The 24723-nt window shown below is 36.5% G+C and overlaps 1 protein-coding gene across 6 annotated transcripts in view; it reads left to right on the forward strand.

Annotated features, from left to right (window-relative positions):
- The window catches only part of UCHL5 (ubiquitin C-terminal hydrolase L5), a 52296-nt gene that overhangs the window by 5671 nt on the left and 21902 nt on the right, over nucleotides 1-24723 (forward strand). For all 6 annotated transcript variants that reach the window (XM_082395214.1, XM_082395211.1, XM_082395213.1 and 3 more), the window contains 6 exons: nucleotides 3156-3219; nucleotides 5207-5312; nucleotides 19903-20028; nucleotides 20111-20172; nucleotides 20245-20375; nucleotides 21773-21836. In XM_082395214.1, the coding sequence (XP_082251340.1) occupies nucleotides 20111-20172; nucleotides 20245-20375; nucleotides 21773-21836 (257 nt within the window). In that variant the 5' untranslated portion in view covers nucleotides 3156-3219; nucleotides 5207-5312; nucleotides 19903-20028. The remainder of the gene's footprint in view (nucleotides 1-3155; nucleotides 3220-5206; nucleotides 5313-19902; nucleotides 20029-20110; nucleotides 20173-20244; nucleotides 20376-21772; nucleotides 21837-24723) is intronic.

The raw sequence follows: 24723 nt of genomic DNA on the forward strand, positions 1-24723 counted from the left end.
GTTGGTCAAGATATAAATGTTTTAAAACATTTTAATTTAAAAATTTATTTACTGTCCTATTAAGTAAAATCAACTTAATAAAAGCAGTGTTCTGCTTTGAATGACAGATTGTTTGGTCATCCTATTTAAGACCCAGTTCAACTATTTTTAAATTATTTATTTATTTATTTAATTTTTTTGGCTGCGCGGCATGTGGGTTCTTAGTTCCCTGACCAGGGATCAAACCCGAGCCCCTTGCATTGGAAGCAGGGAGTCTTAACCACTGGGTCGCCAGGGAAGTCCCCCAGTTCAACTATACATTAAAGTTTTTTCTGATCAGCAAGGATAGTCGCCCACCTCTTAACTTCCAGAGCGCATCCCGTGTGTGTACCTTTCATATGCAAAATATGCAGACTGTACTGTCTTTGTGTTATATGAGCTTGTTTCCTACTAGGTTGAAGTTCTTAAGCATCGTTAAAATAGTTTATTATTTCCTGTCCTTGTTAGGGCCTAATACCATGCTTGGCACTTACTTTCAACCTGCGGTTGGCTGAATCCGCGGACCCAGAACCCGTTGGATACAGAGGGCTGAATGTATTTGTTAAATACCAGTGAATCGTTAACTTTTTAAAGCCTACCCCCTGCCCCCACTCAACTTTTTACTTAATATATATTAGAGGAATCAGCATGGTGATTCTTTGTGTTTGGTATTTGAGAATGTATACCTCACAAGAGTTGTGTGGATTGGATGAAGCGGGTAGTATTCTTGTTTTAAACATGAGGAAAGTGAGGCTCAAAGACATGTTCTCACTCAAGGTAAAGAACTTAAAGGCAGTGGTAGAATTACAACCCAGTTCTCTTGAATCATTGCTTATTTCTCTTTCCATTATACCATGCATTATTTGAAATTGAATGTACATAAGGGGATTATTAGAATTGAATGTATATAAGGAGATAGATGCTAACAGTTAAGTACTATGTTTTCCTTACACAGAGATGTGTATGTGTCTAACATGAGGTTATTTAAACAGTGTCACCACTTGAAATTATACCTTTGCAAAAGATTTTGGGGCTCTTTTAATTCAGTGGCTTTTGTTGTGTTTTTGTATGATATGTGCAATGTTTTAATGTTTGGCCTTTTTACAGTTGATTTCCAATAGCATAACCAGTGTTAACAAGTGCATTAGTGTTCTTTTGTGCCCTTTCTTGATACACGTATAAATATAGGTTCACACTTAAACAAGCTTTTTTTCCCAAATTAATGTATGTGGACGTCTAGCAACCTGTTCTAGACATTCAGGTTGTTTCTAGTTTTCTCTACTACAAATAACGAAGTAACTCTCCTTGTACCTGTATCTTTAATACTTGGGTGAGAGCTAATAGATATTTGCTGAGCAGAGCAAATTGAGGTACTGAATGGTATGAATGCCCAAAGTCACATAGTTGGTTGGTCCAGTATTTTTTTTTTTTAAACCACAGATTTTTGCATGTGATCTAAAGGCTTCTCCAGCACTCACTTGAAAACAATCTGGAACAATAGAAAGTGCCCAGACTTTGGAACCAGACATGGGTTTTAATTAACTTTTTGTCATATATTAGTTGTAGTGAATTTAGACAAGACACCTAACATCCCTAAGCCTCTTCCATATAATACTTTCCTTGCAGGGATTAGAGATAATGCATTCAAAGCACTTTACACATTGAAGTTACTGGTAAATACGGCTGTTTTTTTCTGTTGTGATCATAATGCTACCTGACATTTAATGGATCCTTCAACTGTGCCAAGGCATTGTATTAAATGTATCTCATGCATAATAAATTACCTTATGAGATAGTAAGTTATCTCATTTATTTCTCACAACTGCTCTATGAGTATGGGGAGCAGAGAGGTTCAGTGGTCATACAGCTGGTAAATGGAGGAGCCATGGTTCAAACCTTGGCAGTTTGGAGGCCAGGCTCTTAACGAGTACACCATTACCACCATATGAACTACTAGAGCACAGTTCTCGACCTTGGTACTCTTGACTTGCCTTGCAGGGGTTAGACACTTTGGGCCCGATAATTCATTTTATCTTGACACTTTGGGGCAGATAATTCTCTGTTGTCAGGGGCTATTCTGTGCAATGTAGGATGTTCAGTGTCTCTGGCCTCTACCTACTAGATGCTACCTCCCCCCCCCCTCCAAGTGACAGTAGTGACGGTAAAAATGTCTTCAGACATTTTGAGATGTTCCCTGGCGGGGGTGGGGGGGTGCAGAGGCATAAAAAAAATCATCCTGGTTGAGAACCACTGTTGTAGAGAAGAACATATTGGGGGACTCTGATGTAGTTGATATTAAATTAAATTTTTAAAGTGTATAGAATTGGAATTTAGGAAAAGGGTCAGAACTAAATAGCGTTCTGAAATTCACTGTTAAGTGGTAGCTATTTATTACCACTTTATTTATTTATTTATTATTTATTTTTGGCTGCGTTGGGTCTTCGTTGCTGCCTGCGGGCTTTCTCTAGTTGCGGCGAGCGGGGGCTACTCTTTGTTGCGGTGCGCGAGCTTCTCATTGCGGTGGCTTCTCTTGTTGCAGAGGATGGGCTCTGGGCGTGCGGGCTTCAGTAGTTGTGGCACACGGGCTCAGTAGTTGTGGCTCGCGGGCTCTAGAGCACAGGCTCAGTAGTTGTGGTGCACAAGCTTAGTTGCTCCGTGGCATGTGGGATCTTCCCAGACCAGGGCTTGAACCCGTGTCCTCTGCATTGGCGGGCGGATTCTCAACCACTGCGCCACCAGGGAAGCCCCTATTACCACTTTAAAAATTAAGTGTACAGTAAGGAAAAAAGGGGGCTGCGGGCAGAGCTGTGGAAACATAGCAGCTGAGTGAAGAGAGTGGGTGGAGAGGAGCCAGAGATTGAGAGAGACTGAGAAGGAGGAGTCATGGGGTGGTGTTCCAGTGAAAATAAATCTTGAAACTTTTTAAAGTTGTCAAAGGAATATACTCCCACTATAATAATTAGGAAATAGTAAAGGTAGGACTAGGATTTGACTGTGAGCCTTACCAGTTTTACCATTTTAATTTGTCATGTCTTATCGCCCCCAAATATGCTTTTCTTTCAGTTAATATTTTATTTAATGGCGAAGGAAAAAAAATGAGTTATTTTGTCTTCTGAAGAAATAATTTCTTATTTCAGGTTGCCGAGGAGCCCAAGTAGAAGAAATATGGAGTTTAGAGCCTGAGAATTTTGAAAAATTAAAGTAAGTATGTTTTTACTAAAAGTAATATGTCTATAGTTAAGCAAACTTTCATGAGTTTATTTTACTTGGATTACCTTAGGCTGAACACATTATCTCCTTTAAGATTTTTTTCAATTGTGTGAGGTAGGTATTATTCCCATTTTATAACCAAGAACCTGAGGCTCATAGATAAGTAATTTGCAAGGGATTCAAAACTAAGTCTCTGTAATTCCATATCAACAAAGTACTGATAGGTTGATTTTTTACAACTTTCACTTATAGATCAATACTGTTAGAACATGGAAAACATTTTAACATAAAACACATGAATAATAGGTCAGTCTACAAAACTATATTTGATAGATAATGTATATTAATAGTAATTCAGAACTTTTTAAAAAAATTAATTTATTTTTGGCTGTGTTGGGTCTTCATGCTGCACGTAGGCTTTCTCTAGTTGCGGCGAGCGGGGGCCACCCTTCGTTGCAGTGTGTGGGCTTCTTATTGCGGTGGCTTCTCTTGTTGCAGAGCAAGGGCTCTAGGCACGTGGGTTCAGTAGTTGTGGCTCGTGGGCTCTAGAGCACAGGCTCAGTAGTTGTGGCGCACGGACTTAGTTGCTCCGCGGCATGTGGGATCTTCCCGGACCAGGGCTCGAACCCGTGTCCCCTGCATTGGCAGGTGGACTCTCAACCACTGTGCCACCAGGGAAGCCCCAGAACTTTTTTTTATACATTATTACATTGCTTCTTGGGGAGGTTACAGTTCAGATTCCAAATGTTGATGCCAGAAAGTACCTTCCTCTCACTCCGTCCTTCTGACTTCTCTGGGCCTCTCCTTAACCGCCAACCTCCAAGCATTGACCCTGGATTGCAAATGGAGGGCGAGGGAGTTTTCACTGCGGGGAGCATTCTTAGGTCCTGGAATGGGGACTGTAGGGATATGTTTTTTATAGTAAGGAGACAGTTCCCTTCCCCCTATTTTCTTCTTCCCCACAAAGAGAGCAATCATTTTAGATGGAATAAGAGAGAAATCCTGGCTGGATGATCAGGGAAGGTTAATTAAAGATGCATCATTTGACCTGTCTGTAAGGGATAGGAAAGATTTTTGTGGCATGGAAGGCAGTGGTGAAAGATAGACTGGAGAGAATCCTGAAGTGGTGGTTTAACGGTTTGTGGGCAACAACCGTTCCTTTGGGGAGGTGGTGATTTCATTATGTGTGAGATGCAACATCCAGTCATACTGTAGTGTGACGGTTGCTCATGCGTCCAATAATTATATGAAGGCGACGTCCTATATTTCATAGTATTTATGCTAGCAGCCGTTTATCTGTAAACATCCTATGTGAACTTTATTCATGTATATCAGAATTCAGTCTAGGGTTAACAGCTTCTTCTAGTTTTGCTATGTTCTTTCTGTTTTTAAGTGAGGTAATATAAGGTAGAATTGAATAATGCACAGATTTGAGATTATTCCTTTCATTGTAATTCCATTTTTTTAAAAATTTTATTTATTTATTTATTTATGGCTGTGTTGGGTCTTCGTTTCTGTGCGAGGGCTTTCTCTAGTTGCGGCAAGCGGGGGCCGCTCTTCATCGCGGTGCGTGGACCTCTCACTATTGCGGCCTCCCTTGTTGCGGAGCACAGGCTCCAGACGCGGAGGCTTAGTAGTTGTGGCTCCCGGGCCTAGTTGCTCCGCAGCATGTGGGATCTTCGCAGACCAGGGCTCGAACCCGTGTCCCCTGCATCGGCAGGCGGATTCTCAACCACTGCGCCACCAGGGAAGCCCTATAATTTCATTTTAATTGATGTATTTTTTTTAAGTTTTGTTAGCCGTGTCTTAGGCAACATTCTAGTAACTATGAACAGCAATAGAAATCTTAAAAAAATTTCTCAAAGTTACTTCATTTGCATTGTTATTTGTTAAGTAAACGACTAAAACTTAACATATTGACAGTGTGTTAAAAGAAGCAAGGTTTGGTGTCACTAACTGGTATTTTTTTGTTTTGTAGGCCAGTTCATGGGCTGATTTTTCTTTTCAAGTGGCAGCCAGGAGAAGAACCAGCAGGCTCTGTGGTTCAGGACTCCAGACTTGACACGATATTCTTTGCCAAGCAGGTATGGTCCTTGGATGCTGTGGCGTCTCAAGAGCAGCCCTCTTCACAACACAGGGCTCTTCCACCTGTGTCTCTAGTGCAGCCGTTCTCAGACTTCTCGGTCCTAGGGCTCCTCCACATTCTTAAAAATTACTGAGAGCCCCAAAGACCTTCTGTTTATATGGGTTATATTTATTAGTATTCATCATTTAGACATTAAAACTGAGACACTGAAAATATTTATTAATTGCTTTAAAAGTAACAATAAATTCATTACATGTTAATGATAAGGTATTTTTTTAATGAAGCATAAATATCTTTACCAAAGCAAAAGAGTAGTGAGACAAGTGCATTATCTTACATTTTTGTAAGTATCTTTAATGTCTGGCTTAATAGCACACAGCTGGATTCTCCTATCAGCTTCTTTATTCAGTCTGTTGCAATGTTTTCGTTTCGTTTTGTTCTTGGTTGAAGTATATGATTTAGTCTCACACATATGTGTAGTTGGAGAGGGAGAAGTATGCTAATTTCTTTTCCAGGAAATTATGGATATTCTTTGATATTATATCAAAACTCCAAAAATGTTCCTCTCCTAAAGATTGGTTGCAGTGTGAAATCTGAGATCATATTAATGAGCTTTGTATTTTGATATATAAAAATCCTTTGGTTTATCTTGCTCTTCAAAAGGATCTTTTACTCTTGGAGGATCTTATAACATTGTGCATTGGTCATTTTGAAAATTTACCAACTTAGGCAGATTTTCTAAATGTTGACACGATTATATGTGTTATCAACAAGTCACATTTGTTAATATCAGCATCTGTATCATTAGAAGAATTGATAAAGTATCCTGAAACTTTTAAACTCACAGTGGTGGATCTATGGATCTGAATCTTACAAAATTCTAATTTTCACTTGAGAATTCAAATTTTATGAAGGACAACAAATACTGTCAGATGTTTTCCTTGAAGTGACAGACTCATTTCACTCATTTTCAAGAAAATATCTGCCAGATGCCGTCTGAACAACCGTATTTGTCTGCTGTATGTCCTTTCAAGTAAAAATGATGTTCCAAGAAAAAGCAGCCAACTTAGCTGACAGTTCAAACAATTGTACTAATGCCTTTCCTGGAATCAACTGGCATGTTTTGGTTTGCAGCTGAAGTGCTTTATTTGTACCACCTGTTTCACTCAACCATAATATTAAAGACTTGTACTCTGAGGTCAAAATATAATAAAAATTTTACTGCTTTATCAAAGACATTCTTCACTAAAACAGGTTTTTGTTTTGTTAATTTTTTAAATTATGCACGTGTGTCAGTGAAACAGTTTAATGCCACTGCCTAGGTATATGCTAAAATACCAGCAGTTTTACCCTCGACTGCTGTTGTGCTACAGTGTAAATAAGAAAGCAGGAGGAAAAAGCAAAAACAGTTTTGGAATTATTACGGAAACAATTTTTAGCTCACAAACCCCTTGAAAATGGTCTTAGGAATTCCCACGGTTGCATGGACCCCACTTTGAGAACTGCTGTTCTGGAGTATACAGTGAAACGTTTAACCAACATTATTAGGTGCCTCCATATTTTGGAGTCCATTGTTTGGAAAAGCTGAAAAAGAGAATAATGAAAGAGGTTTGATTAATGTATAAAATCTAAGCTAAATATGATTGCATTTGTTTGAAAATTGCACTTATTTCTGAGACTCAAAAAATTGCTTAAGATAATCTGATTAACCTTTAGAAAGGTGGAAACTTTTTAATAAAACTGCTAATTCTTATTACTGCCCTTTAAATCAAACATTTACTATTCCACTTAGTAACTTGTTTTTCCTTTTTCTCTTATTTTATTACTTCTTTCCATTTTCCCCCCAACTTTTAAAAATTGAGTGTTTTTAGAGAAATTAGAGTTTTTTTGCTTTACTTCAAGGGTTAGGAAAACATTATTTTATCATTGTGTACTTAAAGTATCTTAAGTTACAGAAATATATAGTGATGAGTGAATATCCCTGTGCTCCCACACCCATGTCTACTAACCCCTTCTAACAGTTTGACTCATTCATTTAATCAACAAGTAGTTGTTGAGCACCTCCTTTGTGCTGGGCATTGTTTTAGGTCCTAGGGATGGAATGGTGGCTAAGGCAGGCATGTGTCTTCTTATTAGTAACAACTATCACCATAGCAGTACCAACAACAGCCCACATTTACCATGTTTGCTGTGTGCCAGATATTGTGCTTTAGGTATATTATTTATTTAACCCTTGCAACGGCCCTATGAGGTGTTATCCTCATTTCACAGCTGAAGAAATTGAGGCCTAGAAAAATTAACTTACTTGCCTGAGGTCACACAGCTAGTACATGGCGGATCCAGGATTTAAACCCAGGTCTAAAGCCCAGGTTGGTGGTTCCACCTGCCATACTACCTCCCACATTTTCTATTCACTTGTTAACGCATTCATTTTTTTTTACTGAAATTGGACTGTTGTGCAAAATATTTTGCATCTTTTCTTCACTTAATGATAAAAGTTTGACTTTCAGTGCACACAACAGCATTAGCTAACATATTGAAGGCTTATTAGGTACGTTTATATGTATTATTTTTTAGTATTAATTTATTTGTAGTAACTGATCCTCACAATGACCCTATGTGGTTTTACAGGTTCCTCATCATTTCACAGATGTGGAAACTGAGTCCCAGAGAGGTTAAGAAACTTGCCCAAGTTATGTAGCTAGTCAGTGGGAGAGCTGGGTACAAACCCAGGCACTGTTGCCTTGAAGTCCATACTCTTAACCATATCACAACACCACCTCTTTTAAAAGTATTCTTAGTATAAGCGTCCTATAATTTATTTAACTAAATTTCTTAATGATAAACATTTTGAGATTCTAATTATTTCTCTAACACAAATAATCCATTTATAAATTGTAATATTTATCATTGTACTACAATAATTATAATCACTGTTGGTGATTTTCAAGATCTAGGTAGTAGAGAAAAAGTAGGGGACAGATAGTTTGGTCCTTCAGGTGATTTTTCTCCTTTTAAAGACAGTTTTTTTAAGGTATATAAGAATCTATACCCATGATATAAAATGTAAGCATTATAAATGTACAATGTAGAAAATAAAAGCCCATTATAATCCCTGCTCCAGAGATAACCACTTAAAACAGTTTATATTTTTCAAGATTTTTTCCATATATATTTGTGTGTGTATTTAATTGTATTTCTTCCATACTAAATTGTAAACTCAGGAGTTTTCATGTATAATCCCTGACACATAGTAGGTATCTGATAAATGTAGAAAGAATATTACAGTTAAAGAACACTAGGATTCACTAAGACACTAACAATGACTGACATATAGAGGCCTAGGTATTTTTAAGGTATAAGAAAGTACTCTACAAAGAAAAAAAAATGATACTGGAGTATGAATTTATAATTTCTAGAGTCCCTTGATACTTTTCTAGTTCTGTATTACATTTCTACCTTACTATAATTTAATGTTTTATTTGTATTACATTATTCCTACCATGTTTATTAATATGCCAGTTTAGTGATTTCCCAATTATATTTTTTTATACTATATTATGCCAGCAGTTTCTATTAAACTGATCAGTAATTCAACAATAATATCTATCAGTATTTTTAGTGTATGCCTCCTATGAGCCTATGCTAGAAATTTTATAGTATATATTACATTAATATATAATCCTTGGTTCTAGGCTTCAAGAGCTTATAGTAAAGATTTCCAATCCAGGGTCTCTGGACTCTGAGGAATATTTTCAGATACTTAAAACATTTAATTAAAATTATATTTATTTGTGATAACGTCATACAGATTAAATGCATAGTTTTGGTATTTATGGATGGAATTGCATCATTTTAGAGAGGTAATACCGCCTGTCTTATGCTAATCACATGCTCTAATTGGAAGTGTGCATATGTGTGGATCATTGATTAACAAAATATCGAGAAAAGAAGGTGTCTTCTAGTAGTTACAATTTGTGTATAAGGATCCAGGAATGACCCTTTTGGTAATGCTTCTCTGCAAAACATTGTTGTCTTGTTACTGTTTCACTGATGAGAAAGCTAGGGTCTGTCTGACTTGTTGCTTTAGGTCATTGGTACTAGGTTTGTGTGACTCCACCTGCTCTGTCTTTCAGGAAAGAAGGATTGAGTGTCTGCAATGTGTCAGACACTGTGCCAGGTGCTTGGGGAATGATAAACGTCAGGAGCCCTCTCCTCAAGGGTGTTTAGAGCTTAGTGGAGGAGATTGGTATTAATCAGTGAAATACAAAATTACAGTGACAATAAGTGCTGCATGGAGTGAAATGAGAACCGTATTGTGAAGCTCGAAAATAATCTATTAAGACTACCCTCCCTTCGGACAGCAACTACAGAGTTTTGGGGACCCCAAACCACCCTCACTTCTTTTTTTTTTTTTTTTTTTTTTAACATTTTTATTGAAGTATAATTGCCTTACAGTAGTGTGTTAGCTTCTGCTTTATAACAAAGTTAATCAGTTATACATATACAAAATGTTCCCATATCTCTTCCCTCTTGCATCTCCCTCCCTCCCACCCTCCCCATCCCACCCCTCTAGGTGGTCACAAAGCACCGAGCTGATCTCCCTGTGCTATGCGGCTGCTTCCCACTAGCTATCTGTTTTACATTTGGTAGTGTATATATGTCCATGACACTCTCTCACCCTGTCACATCTCACCCCACCCCCTCCCCATATCCTCAAGTCCATTCTCTAGTAGGTCTGTGTCTTTATTCCCGTCTTGCCACTAGGTTCTTCATGGCCTTTTTTTTTTTTTTTTTTTCTCCTTAGATTCCGTATATATGTGTTAGCATACTGTATTTGTTTTTCTCTTTCTGACTTACTTCACTCTGTATGACAGACTCTAACTCCATCCACCTCATTACAAATACCTCCATTTCATTTCTTTTTATGGCTGAGTAATATTCCATTGTATATATGTGCCACATCTTCTTTATCCATTCATCTGTCGATGGACATTTAGGTTGCTTCCATGTCCTGGCTATTGTAAATAGAGCTGCAATGAACATTTTGGTACATGACTCTTTTTGAACTATGGTTTTCTCAGGGTATATGCCCAGTAGTGGGATTGCTGGGTCGTATGGTAGTTCTATTTTTCGTTTTTTAAGGAACCTCCATACTGTTCTCCATAGTGGCTGTATCAATTTATATTCCCACCAACAGTGCAAGAGTGTTCCCTTTCCTCCACACCCTCTCCAGCATTTATTGTTTCTAGATTTTTTGATGATGGCCATTCTGACCGGTGTGAGATGATATCTCATTGTAGTTTTGATTTGCATTTCTCTAATGATTAATGATGTTGAGCATTCTTTCATGTGTCTGTTGGCCATCTGTATATCTTCTTTGGAGAAATGTCTATTTAGGTCTTCTGCCCATTTTTGGATTGGGTTGTTCGTTTTTTTGTTATTGAGCTGCATGAGCTGCTTGTAAATCTTGGAGATTAATCCTTTGTCAGTTGCTTCATTTGCAAATATTTTCTCCCATTCTGATGGTTGTCTTTTGGTCTTGTTTATGGTTTCCTTTGCTGTGCAAAAGCTTTTAAGTTTCATTAGGTCCCATTTGTTTATTTGTGTTCTTATTTCCATTTCTCTGGGAGCTGGGTCAAAAAGAATCTTGCTGTGATGTATGTCATAGAGTGTTCTGCCTACACCCTCACTTCTGATACTTGCAAGTTTGGGGAGTCCCCAAGACCACCCTCAGGTTCTGTAATTTGTTAGAAAAGCTCATAGACCTCACCAAAGTCTGTTATAGTCACATAGTTTATTACAGTGAAAGGACACAGATTAAATTCAGCCAAGGGAAGAGACACATAGGGCAGAGTCCAGGAAAGCTGCTCCTTGTCTTCTCCCAGGGGAGTCAAAGCCAGCGCTGTAACTTGACTGGCAGTGATGTGTGACAGGGTGCACAGAGGGCTGCCACTCGGGCCATCTCCGCCGATTCTTGGTATCGAGTTTTTATTGGCCCTCAGTCTCCAGCCACCCTGGAGGTTGAGATGATACTGTTGACCCAGAACCCACCCTAAGTCACACTGTGAGACCATCTGTGTGGCCCACAGCCCCCAGGTAAACGAAGACACTTTTGTGAGGCATGGCTTCTCAAGAGCCTAGAGATCACCTCCCAGGAGCCAAGGGCAAAGGCCAGGCCTCTCTTAGGGCAAGACTAGATTCTTCACTGCACACATAAAAATGAGACTGACCTCTTCAGGGAGATCTGAGAAAGCTTCTCTGAGTAAGTGACATTTCAGCTGAAATCTAAAGGTTAAGTAGGTATTAACTGGGGGAAAGAGGTTGAGGATCATCCCAGATTACTAACAGCTTTTTAGTAAAAGGGAGTAAGGCTAGTAAAATGTACTGTTACAGGAGGGCCAGTGTAGCTGGACTGGCGAGAGCACAGGCAGGGTGGTCTGAGATGGTGAAGCTGAGCAAGCCGTGTGTTAGTCAGGGTTCAGTACGGTTACGTGTAGGGAAACAATGGTTTACAAGAAACACAAGTTTTTCTCTTTCTCATTCACCGTGGAGCGCGTCAAGATGGCAGGCTCTTTTGTTTTGCTCCTTTGTGTGTGCTTTCTATTCCAAAGGTTACTTCATGGTCTGAGATGATGGTTGGAGTTTCAGCCGTTCTGTCTCAATTCCACATTCAAGACAGGGGAAGCGGACAGCACGCTCCTCTCTTTTTGCGGACATTTTCTAGAACTTGCTCACGTTGCATGCTTTCTTCTCTTTGTCCAGAGCTCAGTCACATGGCTGTACTTAGCAGCAGAGGGGGAAGCTGTCCTCATTCCAGGTGGACATGGACCCAGATAAAATTTGGGTCCTCTGTTCATCTGGAAGAGGGAGAAGGTGGGTATTAGAGAATAACTCTTCACTTCCTGCCAAGATGTGGACAGAGGCAGAGCATGCTTGAGCCTTTTGTCTGTATCGTAAGAGCAGTAGAAGGTTATTGAGGTGTTTTAAGAAGGGTGACATGATCAGATTTTCATTTAGAAAAGAGCACTTTGGCTACAGTGTGGGGAATGCATTTGAGGAGGAGGGAGTGGTGTAGGTTATGAGACTGCATATCAGTTAGGAGGCTTTTGTAGAAGTCCATGCAAAAGCAGGTAGAAGACTGTTAGTGGTGATAGATGTAAACAGATTTGATTAATACTCAGGTGGTAAAGTAACTAGCACCTTTAGTGTGTAATGATTAGATGTGATGAAGGAAGAGGACAGATCAATCAGTGATGTTGAGTGTGTTTTTCTCTTTTCCTTTTTAAAAAACTGATCTTCAGGTACACAGCATGGAATTATGATAATTCTTGACTGATGACACACGCTCATGTCCTCCTTTTATTTATTTGTTTACTTATTTGGTGACTAAGTAATGTAGTAAGCACCTAAGAACCCACCGCCTAGATAAACGTCATCTAACTATCATTTTCTTCTGTCCCACCCATTGTCCCACATAGCTTTCATCCTCCCTCCCTTCATCCAAGTAACCTACATGTGGAATTCTGTATATCGTTTCCTTGCTTTCCACTTTCTGTATTTTTTCTAATCCTAAAAGGGCTGTGTGTATATAAAATTTTAACTTGATAAAAAGTATCATGCTCCTTGTAGTTTTGGGAGACTTACTTTTTTGACTTAATATTTTAAGATTTATCCACGAGTTGTTTATCGTAATAGTTAACTTATTTTGCATGCTGTACAATAGTAATTGCACGAATGTGCATAAAGAGTAAGTAATTGTTTACTCTTTGTAGATTGGCATTTGAGTTTTCATTTGCATTACTGTAAACTGTATACATTTTTGTACGTCTCCTGTTGTACTTGTGCAAATTTCTCCTGGTACATATCTAGAAGTACAACAGTTCTTCTGATAGGTAAATGTAACTTTAGGAGGAAATATCAAAGTGCTTTCGGAAGTAGATACTCCAGTTTACACCCCTACTAGCAATATCTGAGTTACTGTGTAGCCACATACTCCAATATGTGGTATTGTCAGGCCTTTTTAAAAAAAAAAATAGATTTATTTATGTATTTATTTATTTTTGGCTGCATTGGGTCTCCGTTGTTGGGTCTTCGTTGCTGCGTGTGGGCTTTCTCTAGTTGTGGCGAGCCGGGGGCTACTCTTCATTGCGGTGGCCTCTCTTGTTTCGGAGCATGGGCTCTAGGCACGTGGGCTTCAGTAGTTGTGGCTTGCAGGCTCAGTAGTTGTGGTTTGCGGGCTCTAGAGCACAGGCTCAGTAGTTGTGGCGCATGGGCTTAGTTGCTCTGCGGCATGTGGGATCTTCCCAGACCAGGGCTCAAACCCATGTCTCCTGCATTGGCAGGCAGATTCTCAACCATTGCGCCAGAGGCCTTTTTGATTTTTGCCAGCCAGCTCATTCTAAAATGGTACTTCATTTTGGTCTTGGTTTACATCTCCCTGGGCACTAATCATGTTGAAAGGGTGTTGATGTACTTAGTGGCCATATGTGTTTCTTTTGTGAAATTCTTAAATTATTTTTCTGTAGGACTAGTTGTACTTTTTGATTTGTAGGCGTTGTTTATATCTTCATGATACTGCTTCTCCAAGTTGGCACCTTATTGTTTTACCTTTTCTGGGTGTCTTTTGATGAATAGAATTTTGTGTTTTATTTATTTATTTATTTTTATAAATTTATTTATTTTATTTATTTATTATTTTTGGCTGCGTTGGGTCTTCATTGCTGTGCGCTGGCTTTCTCTAGTTGCGGTGAGCGGGGGCTACTCTTTGTTGCAGTGCGCAGGCTTCTCGTTGCAGTGGCTTCTCTTGTTGTGGAGCATGGGCTCTAGGTGCGCGGGCTTCAATAGTTGTGGCTTGTGGGCTCTAGAGCGCAGACTCAGTAGTTGTGGTGCACGGGCTTAGTTGCTCCGTGGCATGTGGGATCTTCCCAGACCAGGGCTCGAACCCGTGTCCCCTGCATTGGCAGGAGGATTCTTAACCACTGCGCCACCACGGAAGCCCGAATTTTGTATTTTAGAGCCAATGCTTTTTTGTATCTTGTTGAAGAAATTGTTATCTATCTGAATTTGTAAAAGATATTTACCTATGCATTTAAATTTTAATTTTTGATATCTATGTCCATAATTCATTGGGAGTTGGATTTTTGGTATATTATATGAGGCAGGGGTTCAATTTCATCTTTTTCCATGTGGATCACCCTTTTTTTCTAACCTCATTTATTGAACGTCCATTATTTTCCCTATTTATCGGACATGCCACCTCTGTTGTATACCATAGTTCCGTGTGTGTGTGTGTGTGTGTGTGTGTGTGTGTTTTCTGGACTCTACTGATCAATTTGTTTGTCTCTCTGCCAATACCACACTGTCTTAATTCCTTTCACTTCTTCGTAAGTTCTTATATCTAATAGGTCATATCTCTTCTCCCTCCTCTTTTTCAGAAATAGCCTTGCTATTCTTGACCCTATGTTCTTCATATAAATTTCAATGTCATCTTATCAAATTGTATGAAAAATTCTGTTGGAATTTTGACTGGAATAGCATTAAATATATGTATCAATTTGGGGAGAATTTATATCTTCATGATACTAAGTCATGAAGTAGTATGTATCTCTATTTAGATCTGCTTTTATTTATCTATTTATTTTTAGATGCTTTTATTATCTTTATTATGTTGCATAATTTTCTCTATAGAGGTTTTACATCTTTTATTAGATTTATCTTAATTCCTTGATCTCTTTGTTATAATTATAAATCATCTTTTCTTCAGTTACATTTTCTAGGTGTTTGTTGCTGGTACAAAAAAATGTAATTCATTCTTATGTCTTTATATTTAGCCATTTTGCTAACCTCTGTTATCTCTGTTATTTGTTGGTTTTGGGGGGGGTTCTATCTAAATTATGCGTCAAACAAAGCAGTTTCATCTCCTCATTTTGAATCCTTATGTCTCTGATTTATTTTTCTTATCTTACTGACTGGTTAAGACCTCCAGTAAAATCATTGTGGTTTTAAAGGGAATGCTTTTACCATTTCCCATTTCAGATTTTTTTTTCTTAATGTTCAGGTAAGGACATTCTTTTAATAATTTAGCAAGTGTCCTTATTATGGAAGGATTAAGTTTTTTCAAATGCTTTTCTGCATCTATTGAGATGATCATGTTTATTTTCCCTCTTAATAGGTTAATATGGTTAGTTATGTTTATGAATTTTTCTAATATTAAATCATTCTTCCATATCTGAGATAAGCCCAGTTGATCATTCTTCCATATCTGAGGTAAGCCCATATTCTCTTTTTATGCACTGTTGAATTTAGTGCAGTAATATTTGTTTAGAATTTTTACATCTACATTTATGAATGAAATGGCCTTAATTTTCCTTTCTTGTAATGGCTTTGACTAGTTTTAGTATTAGGGTTGTGCTGGCTTCATGAATTGAGTTGGAATTTCCTCTTTTTCTTATTGTCCTGAAGAATTTGGACAGTTTAGACCATCTAAAATTTAGAAGGTCTGTTTCTTCAAATTTTGTTAGAATTGGCCTATAAAACCATCTGTGCCTGGTATTTTCTTTATGAGTATATTTTTAACTACCACTTCAATTTAATAGTTAAAAGACTTATTTGGGCTACTTATTTTTTCTTGACTTAGTTCTGGTAAGATTTTTTTTTAATTTCTGCATTTTAGCTTAAATTTACAAAATTGTTTTGTATGGTTATTATTACTATCCCCTTATTCTTTTTAATCGGATTTTATTTTTAGTTATATTCCTGACTCCTAGAATTCTGACTCGCCTATTTGGGTGATCCTGCTTTGGGTGATCCTGCTCCATTAATCTATTGCCCTTTATTATTTCATACTAGCATTAGAGGAACAACCCAGTGGATCTTGTTTGTTTTTAGCCACCTTCAGTCTCTCCTGTAAATTGTCTTAAACTGAACCTTTCTGAATCACTGTATTTACTGTTATTTCCTATTAAAAATCTCTTACTCCTAGCGTGAACTCCTAATTGCTTAAAGGCACTGATTTACTAGGTAACCAATGACCCCATGCTCTGATTACAAGCATACTAATACATACCAATATGCTCATTGTCTCTTGAACATCTCGTCTTAATTTGTTCCTTGTTCGTCCCCTTCACGTTTCATAGAATGAATTTCCTTCTCTGTTCTCTAGGTACTACCGGGCTTTCAGAGCTCTATTAAAATTTCACATTCATAGAAAAACCTTCTCTGATACTTCAGTCCAAGATGATTTCTTCCTTCATTATTTTGGTTTTCTGTTCATCTCTTTTACATGTGTATTAATCCTTATGGAAGGATTAAGTTTTTTCAAATGCTTTTCTGCATGTATTGAGATGCAGAAAATTTTAATTTTAATTTAAAATTAAATTGATATCTATGTCCATAATTCATTGGGAGTTGGATTTTGGTATATTATATGAGGACATTTATTTTTTATATATATTTTAAAGTATTATGTTCCCTTTAGGAACCTAGTTTTATCCTCAACCTTTTTTCCCCTTGATTAGTAATGAATATTAAAAAATTTATTAATTTATCCTATAGCTATGACTCAGTGAAGATTTATAATTTATAATGCAGTACTTCAAGCAATTTTAGTAGTATTCCTCTAGGCATCTGCAATGTTCTTTTATATAAACCATGACAAGAAGTTAGTCTCTAGACCGTGGGTTACTAAGTCAGATGGCTGCAGGATCAGTTTGGCAGCATGAATGTGTGAACTGGGTTTTGTGTAAGAGCTAGGGAGTGGAAGAGCCTAGATGAACTAAAGAATATATGTCCTCTTAAAGGAATTCAAACCAAATTCTTAAGGTTCTGGGGCAGTCCTACTTGTGACCTCCTGCTCTAGCCTTCCTTCTATTCTTAAACTCTACTACTTTATTTAAAAATGTGTTAAAAGCCAAGGTATATAGTAGAACGTTCAGGATAAGTTAAAGATTTAAGAAGCTGGGGACTATATATATAATTTATACTGCAATAATTTTTTGTGAAGAAAGATGAAGTTAAAATTCTCCCCAATGGATGTATATAAGGTGATTTTTAAGTGTTTCACGAGGACAAGGACCACATGTCTCTTGTTCACTGTGTGTTCAGCATTTATCACAATGTCTAGCACACAGTGAGTGCTCAGTAATAAATATTTGAACGAATGAATGGCTGTGCACTTTTTAGTGTCTTAAATTTTTCGTTTTTTGGTAATTCTGTGCAGTATTCCCCCCTTACCTACTGTTTTACTTTCCATGGTTTCAGTCAACTCTGGCTGAAATATTAAATGGAAAATTCCAGAAATAAACCATAAGTTTTAAATTGTGTGCCATTCTGAATAGTGTGATGAAATCTCATTCTGTTCCTTCACTGTCCCACGTGGGATGCATCCCTTTGTCCCTCATGTGTGCTACCAGCCTGTTAGTATAGGAAAAAACATGATATATATAGGGGTTGGTACTACCCATGTTTGAGGCATCCATTGGGGGTCTTGGAAGATATCCCCCAAGGATAAGGGGACCACTGTGCTATTTATAACATAACCACTTGGTGGCACTTAACTCATTTAAAAACCTGAAGAGGTATGTTTACACTGAGGCACACCCGTAATGACTGTTCTTCACACATATGCAAAATGAGCTGTAATAAATCGTGGACAGTGTAAATCCTTATTAACACCAGAAGAGAAGTATCAGTAACCACGAGATTTTTTTCTTTTTTTCCTTAAAAAAAAAAAACAGGTTTACTGAAATAAAATTGGTATACAAAAAACTGCACATGTTTAGTGTGTACAATTTGATGAGTTTGAAAAAAAAAATTCCTAAAGTGATAGGTTACAGACTTGAAGTCCTTAGATCATAGGAATGTTTGATAGTATTCTCTGCCATAGCCTCAGCATCTAGCCTAGCATTAGGTACATATTATATCTTTAATGTGTCATCATTTTAAAAGGATGTGTGAATGAGTATAAATTTTAACTTCTGCTAACTTCGCTTCTACCAACCCATCTCCAGATAATTTTGGCCCAAGATAAGGGAGCACTAAGTCCTGTTTTAGTTAACAACCTTTATGATGTCTCCTTTAATCATTAAAAATTTTCATCCAAGTTTACTAAAGAACTGTGACTCGTATCAGAATACATATTAAAAGAAATCAGCAGCAATGTTAATTGGATTCTAGATCTCCTGTTACTTTTCCTTAATCGTCAATCATAAGATAGTTTTGAGTACAAAATACTGTAAGAGGAATTACAAGAATGTGGTGGTATCACTGTTTGAGAATTGGTAGTAAGACAGTGTTCTCTAATGGAGAAAGCAGCCTTATCAAGGAATTCCTCAAGCATACTGCAGTCAAAAATGTAAGAACTGGTGGGTACTCACAAGACTTCAAAAGTCTGGCAAAAAAAAGTACAGGAGTATAAAAGTTAATGAGGGAAGATAATGGAAAATTTTTCTTTTGAAATCAGGCAAGATAGAAATAATTTACCAAATTGTAAGATCATAAGTGAATTAGCATTTTTGGAAAATGGTATTTAATTATAATATTGTAATGAAATATAGCAATAGGACTAAACTGTATTTTAAAAAATCATTTATCAAGTTTAATTTAACTCTACAGTTAACCTTGCTGGTGTTCGAAGTGATCATCTGAGGCTCTTTCCACCTCTGTGGTCTCAGCCCTGTGTAGGTGCTGTAGGGAGGGTGGCAGAAGCCCTTGTCCATAAGTAGGTTATAATCTTGTTGGAGAGACCACATACATGTACAGAGCCAGCCTAATGTTGTGGCTAAGTACACCAAATTCTAGAACCAGATCACCTGCCTCTTGCTTAGCTCTGGGCCCTTTGGGCAAGCTACTTCACCGCTTTGAGCCTCAGCTTCCACAAATGTAAAATGAGGATAATAATATTACTCCTTCTTCATAGGCTGTTGATTGACAGGATTAAAAGAATTAATACATGTGAAGTGCCTAGAAAATTACCCACACATAGTAAGTGCTATCTAAATGTTCTCTCCTCTCACTAGAATGTAAGGTTCACATAACTTGTTAAATAAACAGTTAATAGCTAGATGACAGCGCTGTAAAGATTGAATTGAAAAATATGTAGACAGTATATACATGTTTTTAGGAATTCAAATGAGGGAAGAAAGTAATATGAGTTGTTGGATAAGTTCTCTAAGAGCCACATCGGTGAGTTGGAGCTTGCGTTGGATACTGAAATATGGGTTGAATATTTATAGGTAGAAGTGAGCATAGGAGGAAGTGAATAAGAGGGAAGGACAAGCTCTTTTGGTTTAATTAGATATATGTTTTAGACCAGGAAAGATTGGTTTTGTTACCTAACTGTATTGGTTTTCACTGATATTATGAGTTCATTTATTCGATTTCCTAGAATCTTCAGCTCCAGAATTGCAGCAAATTCCTGAAAATAGATTAGATTGGAAATTGATCATGTTTATTATGTTTATGCTAAGACTATATGAAATAAAATTTGGAAACTATTAATTTTTTTCATATTTTGGGGGTCATCGTCACCAGTTAAAAGCTGTTTTTTTTTAACAAATCGATAATATTTTTGCTTTCATATTTTATAGGTAATTAATAATGCTTGTGCTACTCAAGCCATAGTAAGTGTGTTATTGAACTGTACCCATCAAGATGTCCATTTAGGAGACACATTATCAGAGTTTAAAGAATTTTCACAAAGCTTTGATGCAGCTGTGAGTACAGTCGTATTATTCTTAAAATGCCCTGTTTGTGGTGGTTCTTATTTTAATAGGCTATTCTTAAAACTTATTTCAGATGAAAGGTTTGGCACTGAGTAATTCGGATGTGATTCGACAAGTACACAACAGTTTCGCCAGGTAAAGATACTTCATGTGAAATAAATACTGTCTCTGTTTGTTTGTCTCTCACTGTTTTTTTCTTCACTGTAGACAGCAAATGTTTGAATTTGATGCAAAGACATCAGCAAAAGAAGAAGATGCTTTTCACTTTGTCAGTTATGTTCCTGTTAATGGAAGACTGTATGAATTAGATGGATTAAGAGAAGGACCAATTGATTTAGGTAATGTGGTTACTATTCCTGGTATTTCACTTTTGATAAGGACAAAAAGATTGGGTGTTCACCTTTGGTTTAGCCCTAGTCCTGCTTAAGTTTAGAAAGGGGAGGTGACTGTGAGGTGTGATGCCATGCAGGCTTTAAGCTCTTCAGTACTTTATGAAATTAAGTAACAGGTAGTTAGGACATGTTGACTACTGTAGTTGCATTGGGACCTTTAGTTTTTTTCCTAGAAGAAAAGTTTTTTCAACCCATAGATTACATAATTTATTTTTAATTTTTCAGTTTACTTTTAAAAACTACTTTTTTCTATGTAACTAGTGCATTAATGTGCTGTCCTTTGTGCCAAAGGGTGGATTTGTCCTGATCCCACCCCATCTCCTACCTTGAGCTAATGATAAATGGTTATTGAGGTTGAGGTGGTTCTGATCTAGTAATGAACTAATAGACCCACAAAAGAATTTTAACTCCTTATTTTTACCTCATTAAGTTTTCTTTTTTCTTCTTTTTTTAAATTAGGTTTAAGTGCAGTGTAACCTGTTTTACTGGAATCTACTGTTACCTGCTGTCCATAAAACTTTATACTTTCAGATTAAAAAAAAAATTAACACTTCCATTTTGCTTGTTCTTATTGACCATGCCCATGTCTAGAACTAATACTGCATCTAATGCAGATTTACATGTTTAAAAATATTTATTTTTCTATGTTTCTTAAAGTAAATTAATAGAATGTTCTTTTAATTCTGTAGAAGCTGATTTTCTCTGGTTTGGGGGTTGATCTGATCGCTGCATTTTTTTCTCTTGGCTTCTATCTGGTCAGCCATTCTCTATTCATTAGATCCATCAGATATAAAGGAAGTAAAATATAAAACAGAACAGCCAGTTTTGCTATACAGCTGGTGGCTATACTAAAATTTAGGTAAAAAAGAGGATTAAAAAACTTGGTAAAATTGGTTTTGCATTGTGTGTGGATTTCATTTTTTTTTTCTGTAGTTATGATGGTGGGGAGTCAGAAAAGGATTGAATCCTTATTTTGTCACTAATATGTGAGCTGGTTTTTCTTAGCCCTCTGTCTCATCATCTGTAAAATGGGGGTAGTTATCCTTATCTCACAGAGTCGAGAGTTTTAATGAAATAATTCCCTAGTTCATTATTTTCTCAAACACTTGTTTAGCACCGCTAAGTGACGCAACAATGTGGAAATGCAAATTATGATAATACTCTTTCCCCTTACCATTACTAAGAAAGTAAGAGTTGGAGCTTAACGTAGTTATGCTAAAAGGTTTTTTACTATCCTGAATTTGTCAGTCAAAATATTAATAAAAAGATATTTTGGACCAAACTTTTGAAATAATATTAATGTTGATTTTATTTGACATAAATGCTTTTACATTTCTTCCTAGGTGCATGCAATCAAGATGATTGGATCAGCGCAGTGAGGCCAGTCATAGAAAAAAGGATACAAAAGTAAATGCTCAGCTAATCTCATTGGCATAACTAACGTTCTCGTTTTTAAACCTTTATTTTATCGTTGTTTTAGCAATACTTATTGAACATCTACTTTTGATTGGATTAATGTGTTCAGGAAATCTATTCGGAAAATCTCTAAATTCTACATCGTAGTAAGTCACCTTGTCTTTATAGAAGTTAAACATGCACATTTCCATTAAGTTAGATATTTTGTACAGTTATTTTGTAGAGTTTTGTTTTTAGGAGTATCTGTCTTTTTTATTAAACTTTTTATTTCGAGATAATTATATATTCACATTAAGTTATAAAAATAATACAGAGAGCTCCTGTGTACCCTTTACCCTGCAGGAGTAGCATCTTGTAAAACTATGGTACAATGTCACAGCCAGCTATTGATGTTAATATAGTCAAGGTACAGAATAATTCCATCACCACAGTGGTTCTTCATTTTGCCCTTTTATAGCTACAGCCACTGCCCACAACCCCACCCTCCCCCATCCTTAATCCCTAGTTCTATAATTTTTGTTATTTAAAGAATGTTATATAAATGGAATCATACAATATGTAACCTTTTTGGATTGGCTTTTTTCACTCAGCATAATTCTCCGGAGATTCATCCAGGTTGTTAAGTATATCGATAGTGCATTCTTTTCTATAGATGGGTAGTAGTCTATGGTATAGATATTCCATTTTTTTGCCCATTCACCCATTGAAGGACATCTGGATTGTTTCCTGTTTTTAGCTGTTATGAATAAAGCTGCAGTAAACATTTGTGTACAGATTTTTGTGTGTACATAAGTTTTCATTTCTCTGGGATAAATACCTAGTTGTATGGTAAATACATGTTTAATTTTTTAAGAAATTGACAAACTCTTCCAGAGTAGCTGTACTATTTTATTTTACATTTGCACCAGCAATGTAGTATGAGTGATCCAGTTTCTCCACATGCTAGCTAGCATTTTGTCAAAATTTTTTATCTTAGCCATTTTGATAGGTGGGTAGTAATATTTCATTGTGGTTTTAATCTGCATTTCCCTAGTGACTAATGTTGAAAATCATGCCTTTTGTTTATTTTGTAATTGGATTGTTTTTTTGACTCTTGAGCCTTGAAGTTCTTTACATACTCTAGCTATCACTAGTCCTTTGTCAGACACGTTGCCTGAAAATATTCTCTCCCAGTCTATAGCCCATCCTCTCCTCCTCCCAACATGGTTTTTCACAGAGCAAAAGCTCTTAATTCCAGTGAAGTCCAATTTGTCAGTCTTTCCCACTGTAAATTGTATTTTTGTTGTCCAATCTAAGAATTCTTTGCCTAGCCCTAGATCCCAAAGATTTTCTCCTTTTTTTCTAAAAGGTTTATATAACATTTTACATATGTTTATGATCTATTTTGAGTTAATTTTTGTGTGGTGTGAAGTTAAGTCAAGGTTCATTTTTCTTCCTCTGTTTGTCCAATTGGTCTAGCACCATTTGTTAAAAAGGCTATCCTTCCTCCTCTGAACTGCTGCTGCACCCTTGTAAAAAAAATCCAGTGGGGCATATTTGTGTGGGTCTATTTCTGGTTCACTGTTCTGTTCCATTGATCTATTTGTCTGCTGTCTGCAAGTACTACAGAGTCTTGATGACTGTAGCTATATTGTAAGTCTTGAAATCAGGTAGACAAATGCCCCCAACTTTATTCTTTTTCTTCAGAATTGTTTTAGCTGTTATAGATACTCTGCCCTCCATGTAAATTTTAGTGTAATCTTGTATCTACAAAAATTCTTGTTGAGATTTTGATAGGAATTGTGTCAAACATCAATTTTAAGAGAATTGGCATTTTTACTATATTGATTTTTCCAATCCATGAACATGCTATGTCTATCCATTTACTTGGATCTTCTTTAATTTCTTTCATCAGCATTTTGTAGTTTTCCACATGCTAGTTCCATACGTATTTTGTCAGATTTATACCCAAGCACTTCATATTCTTTTGAGTGATTACAAATGATATTATATTTTCATTTTTGTTCCATGTGATCATTGTTAGTGTGTAGAAATAAAGTTGATTTTTTTCTTTCTTTGTCTTGTATCCTTCAACCTTGCTAAGCTCACCCACCAGCTTTAGAAGTTTTGTGAATTCCTTGACATTTCCTACATATTGATAGATGATCATGTCATTTGCAAATAGGCACAGTTTTGAATTTGGCTATTTCTAATTTAAGTTTTATCAGTTTTTCCCTTACATATTCTGCAGGTCTCTTGTTTGTTGCATAAACATTTATGATCACTATTTCTTCTTAGTGGATTGACCTTTTTATCATTATGCAATATTTCTCTCTAGTAATTTTCTTTGCTCTGAAGTTTACTTTATCTCACAGTAATATAGCCACTTCTGCTTTGTTTTGATTCATATATGCATGATATATTTTTTCCATCCTTTTACTTTCAACCTACCTATGTCATTATATTTGAAGTGAATTTCATATAGACAGCATATATTGAATCATATCTTTTAGTCCACTCTGATATTTTCTGTCTTACTTGGTAGATTGAGACCATTTACATTGAATGTAATGGATTTATAAAATTACGTATAAAATGAAATGTATATTTAATATGTAATTATTAATGTCTTATGGTTTAAATCTGCCATTAAAATTTTTTCTCTTTGTTCTGTTTTTTTGTTTGGTTCTCTGTTTTCCTTTTCCTGCTTTTCTGTGAGTTACTCAGACATCTATAGTGGTTTTGAGTTGTTTTCTTTGTATGGCTTTTCTAATGGTTTCTCTAACTTATCCCAATCTACTGGTGTTAACATTTTACCAGTTTGAGTGAAGTGTAGAAGTCTTACCTTCTTTTATGTACTTTTACTGTCCATTGTTATATTTGTCTTAAATAATTCCTC

This window comes from Balaenoptera borealis, assembly GCF_965194805.1.
Source record: "Balaenoptera borealis genome assembly, chromosome: 1".
NCBI classification, from domain to species: domain Eukaryota; kingdom Metazoa; phylum Chordata; class Mammalia; order Artiodactyla; family Balaenopteridae; genus Balaenoptera; species Balaenoptera borealis.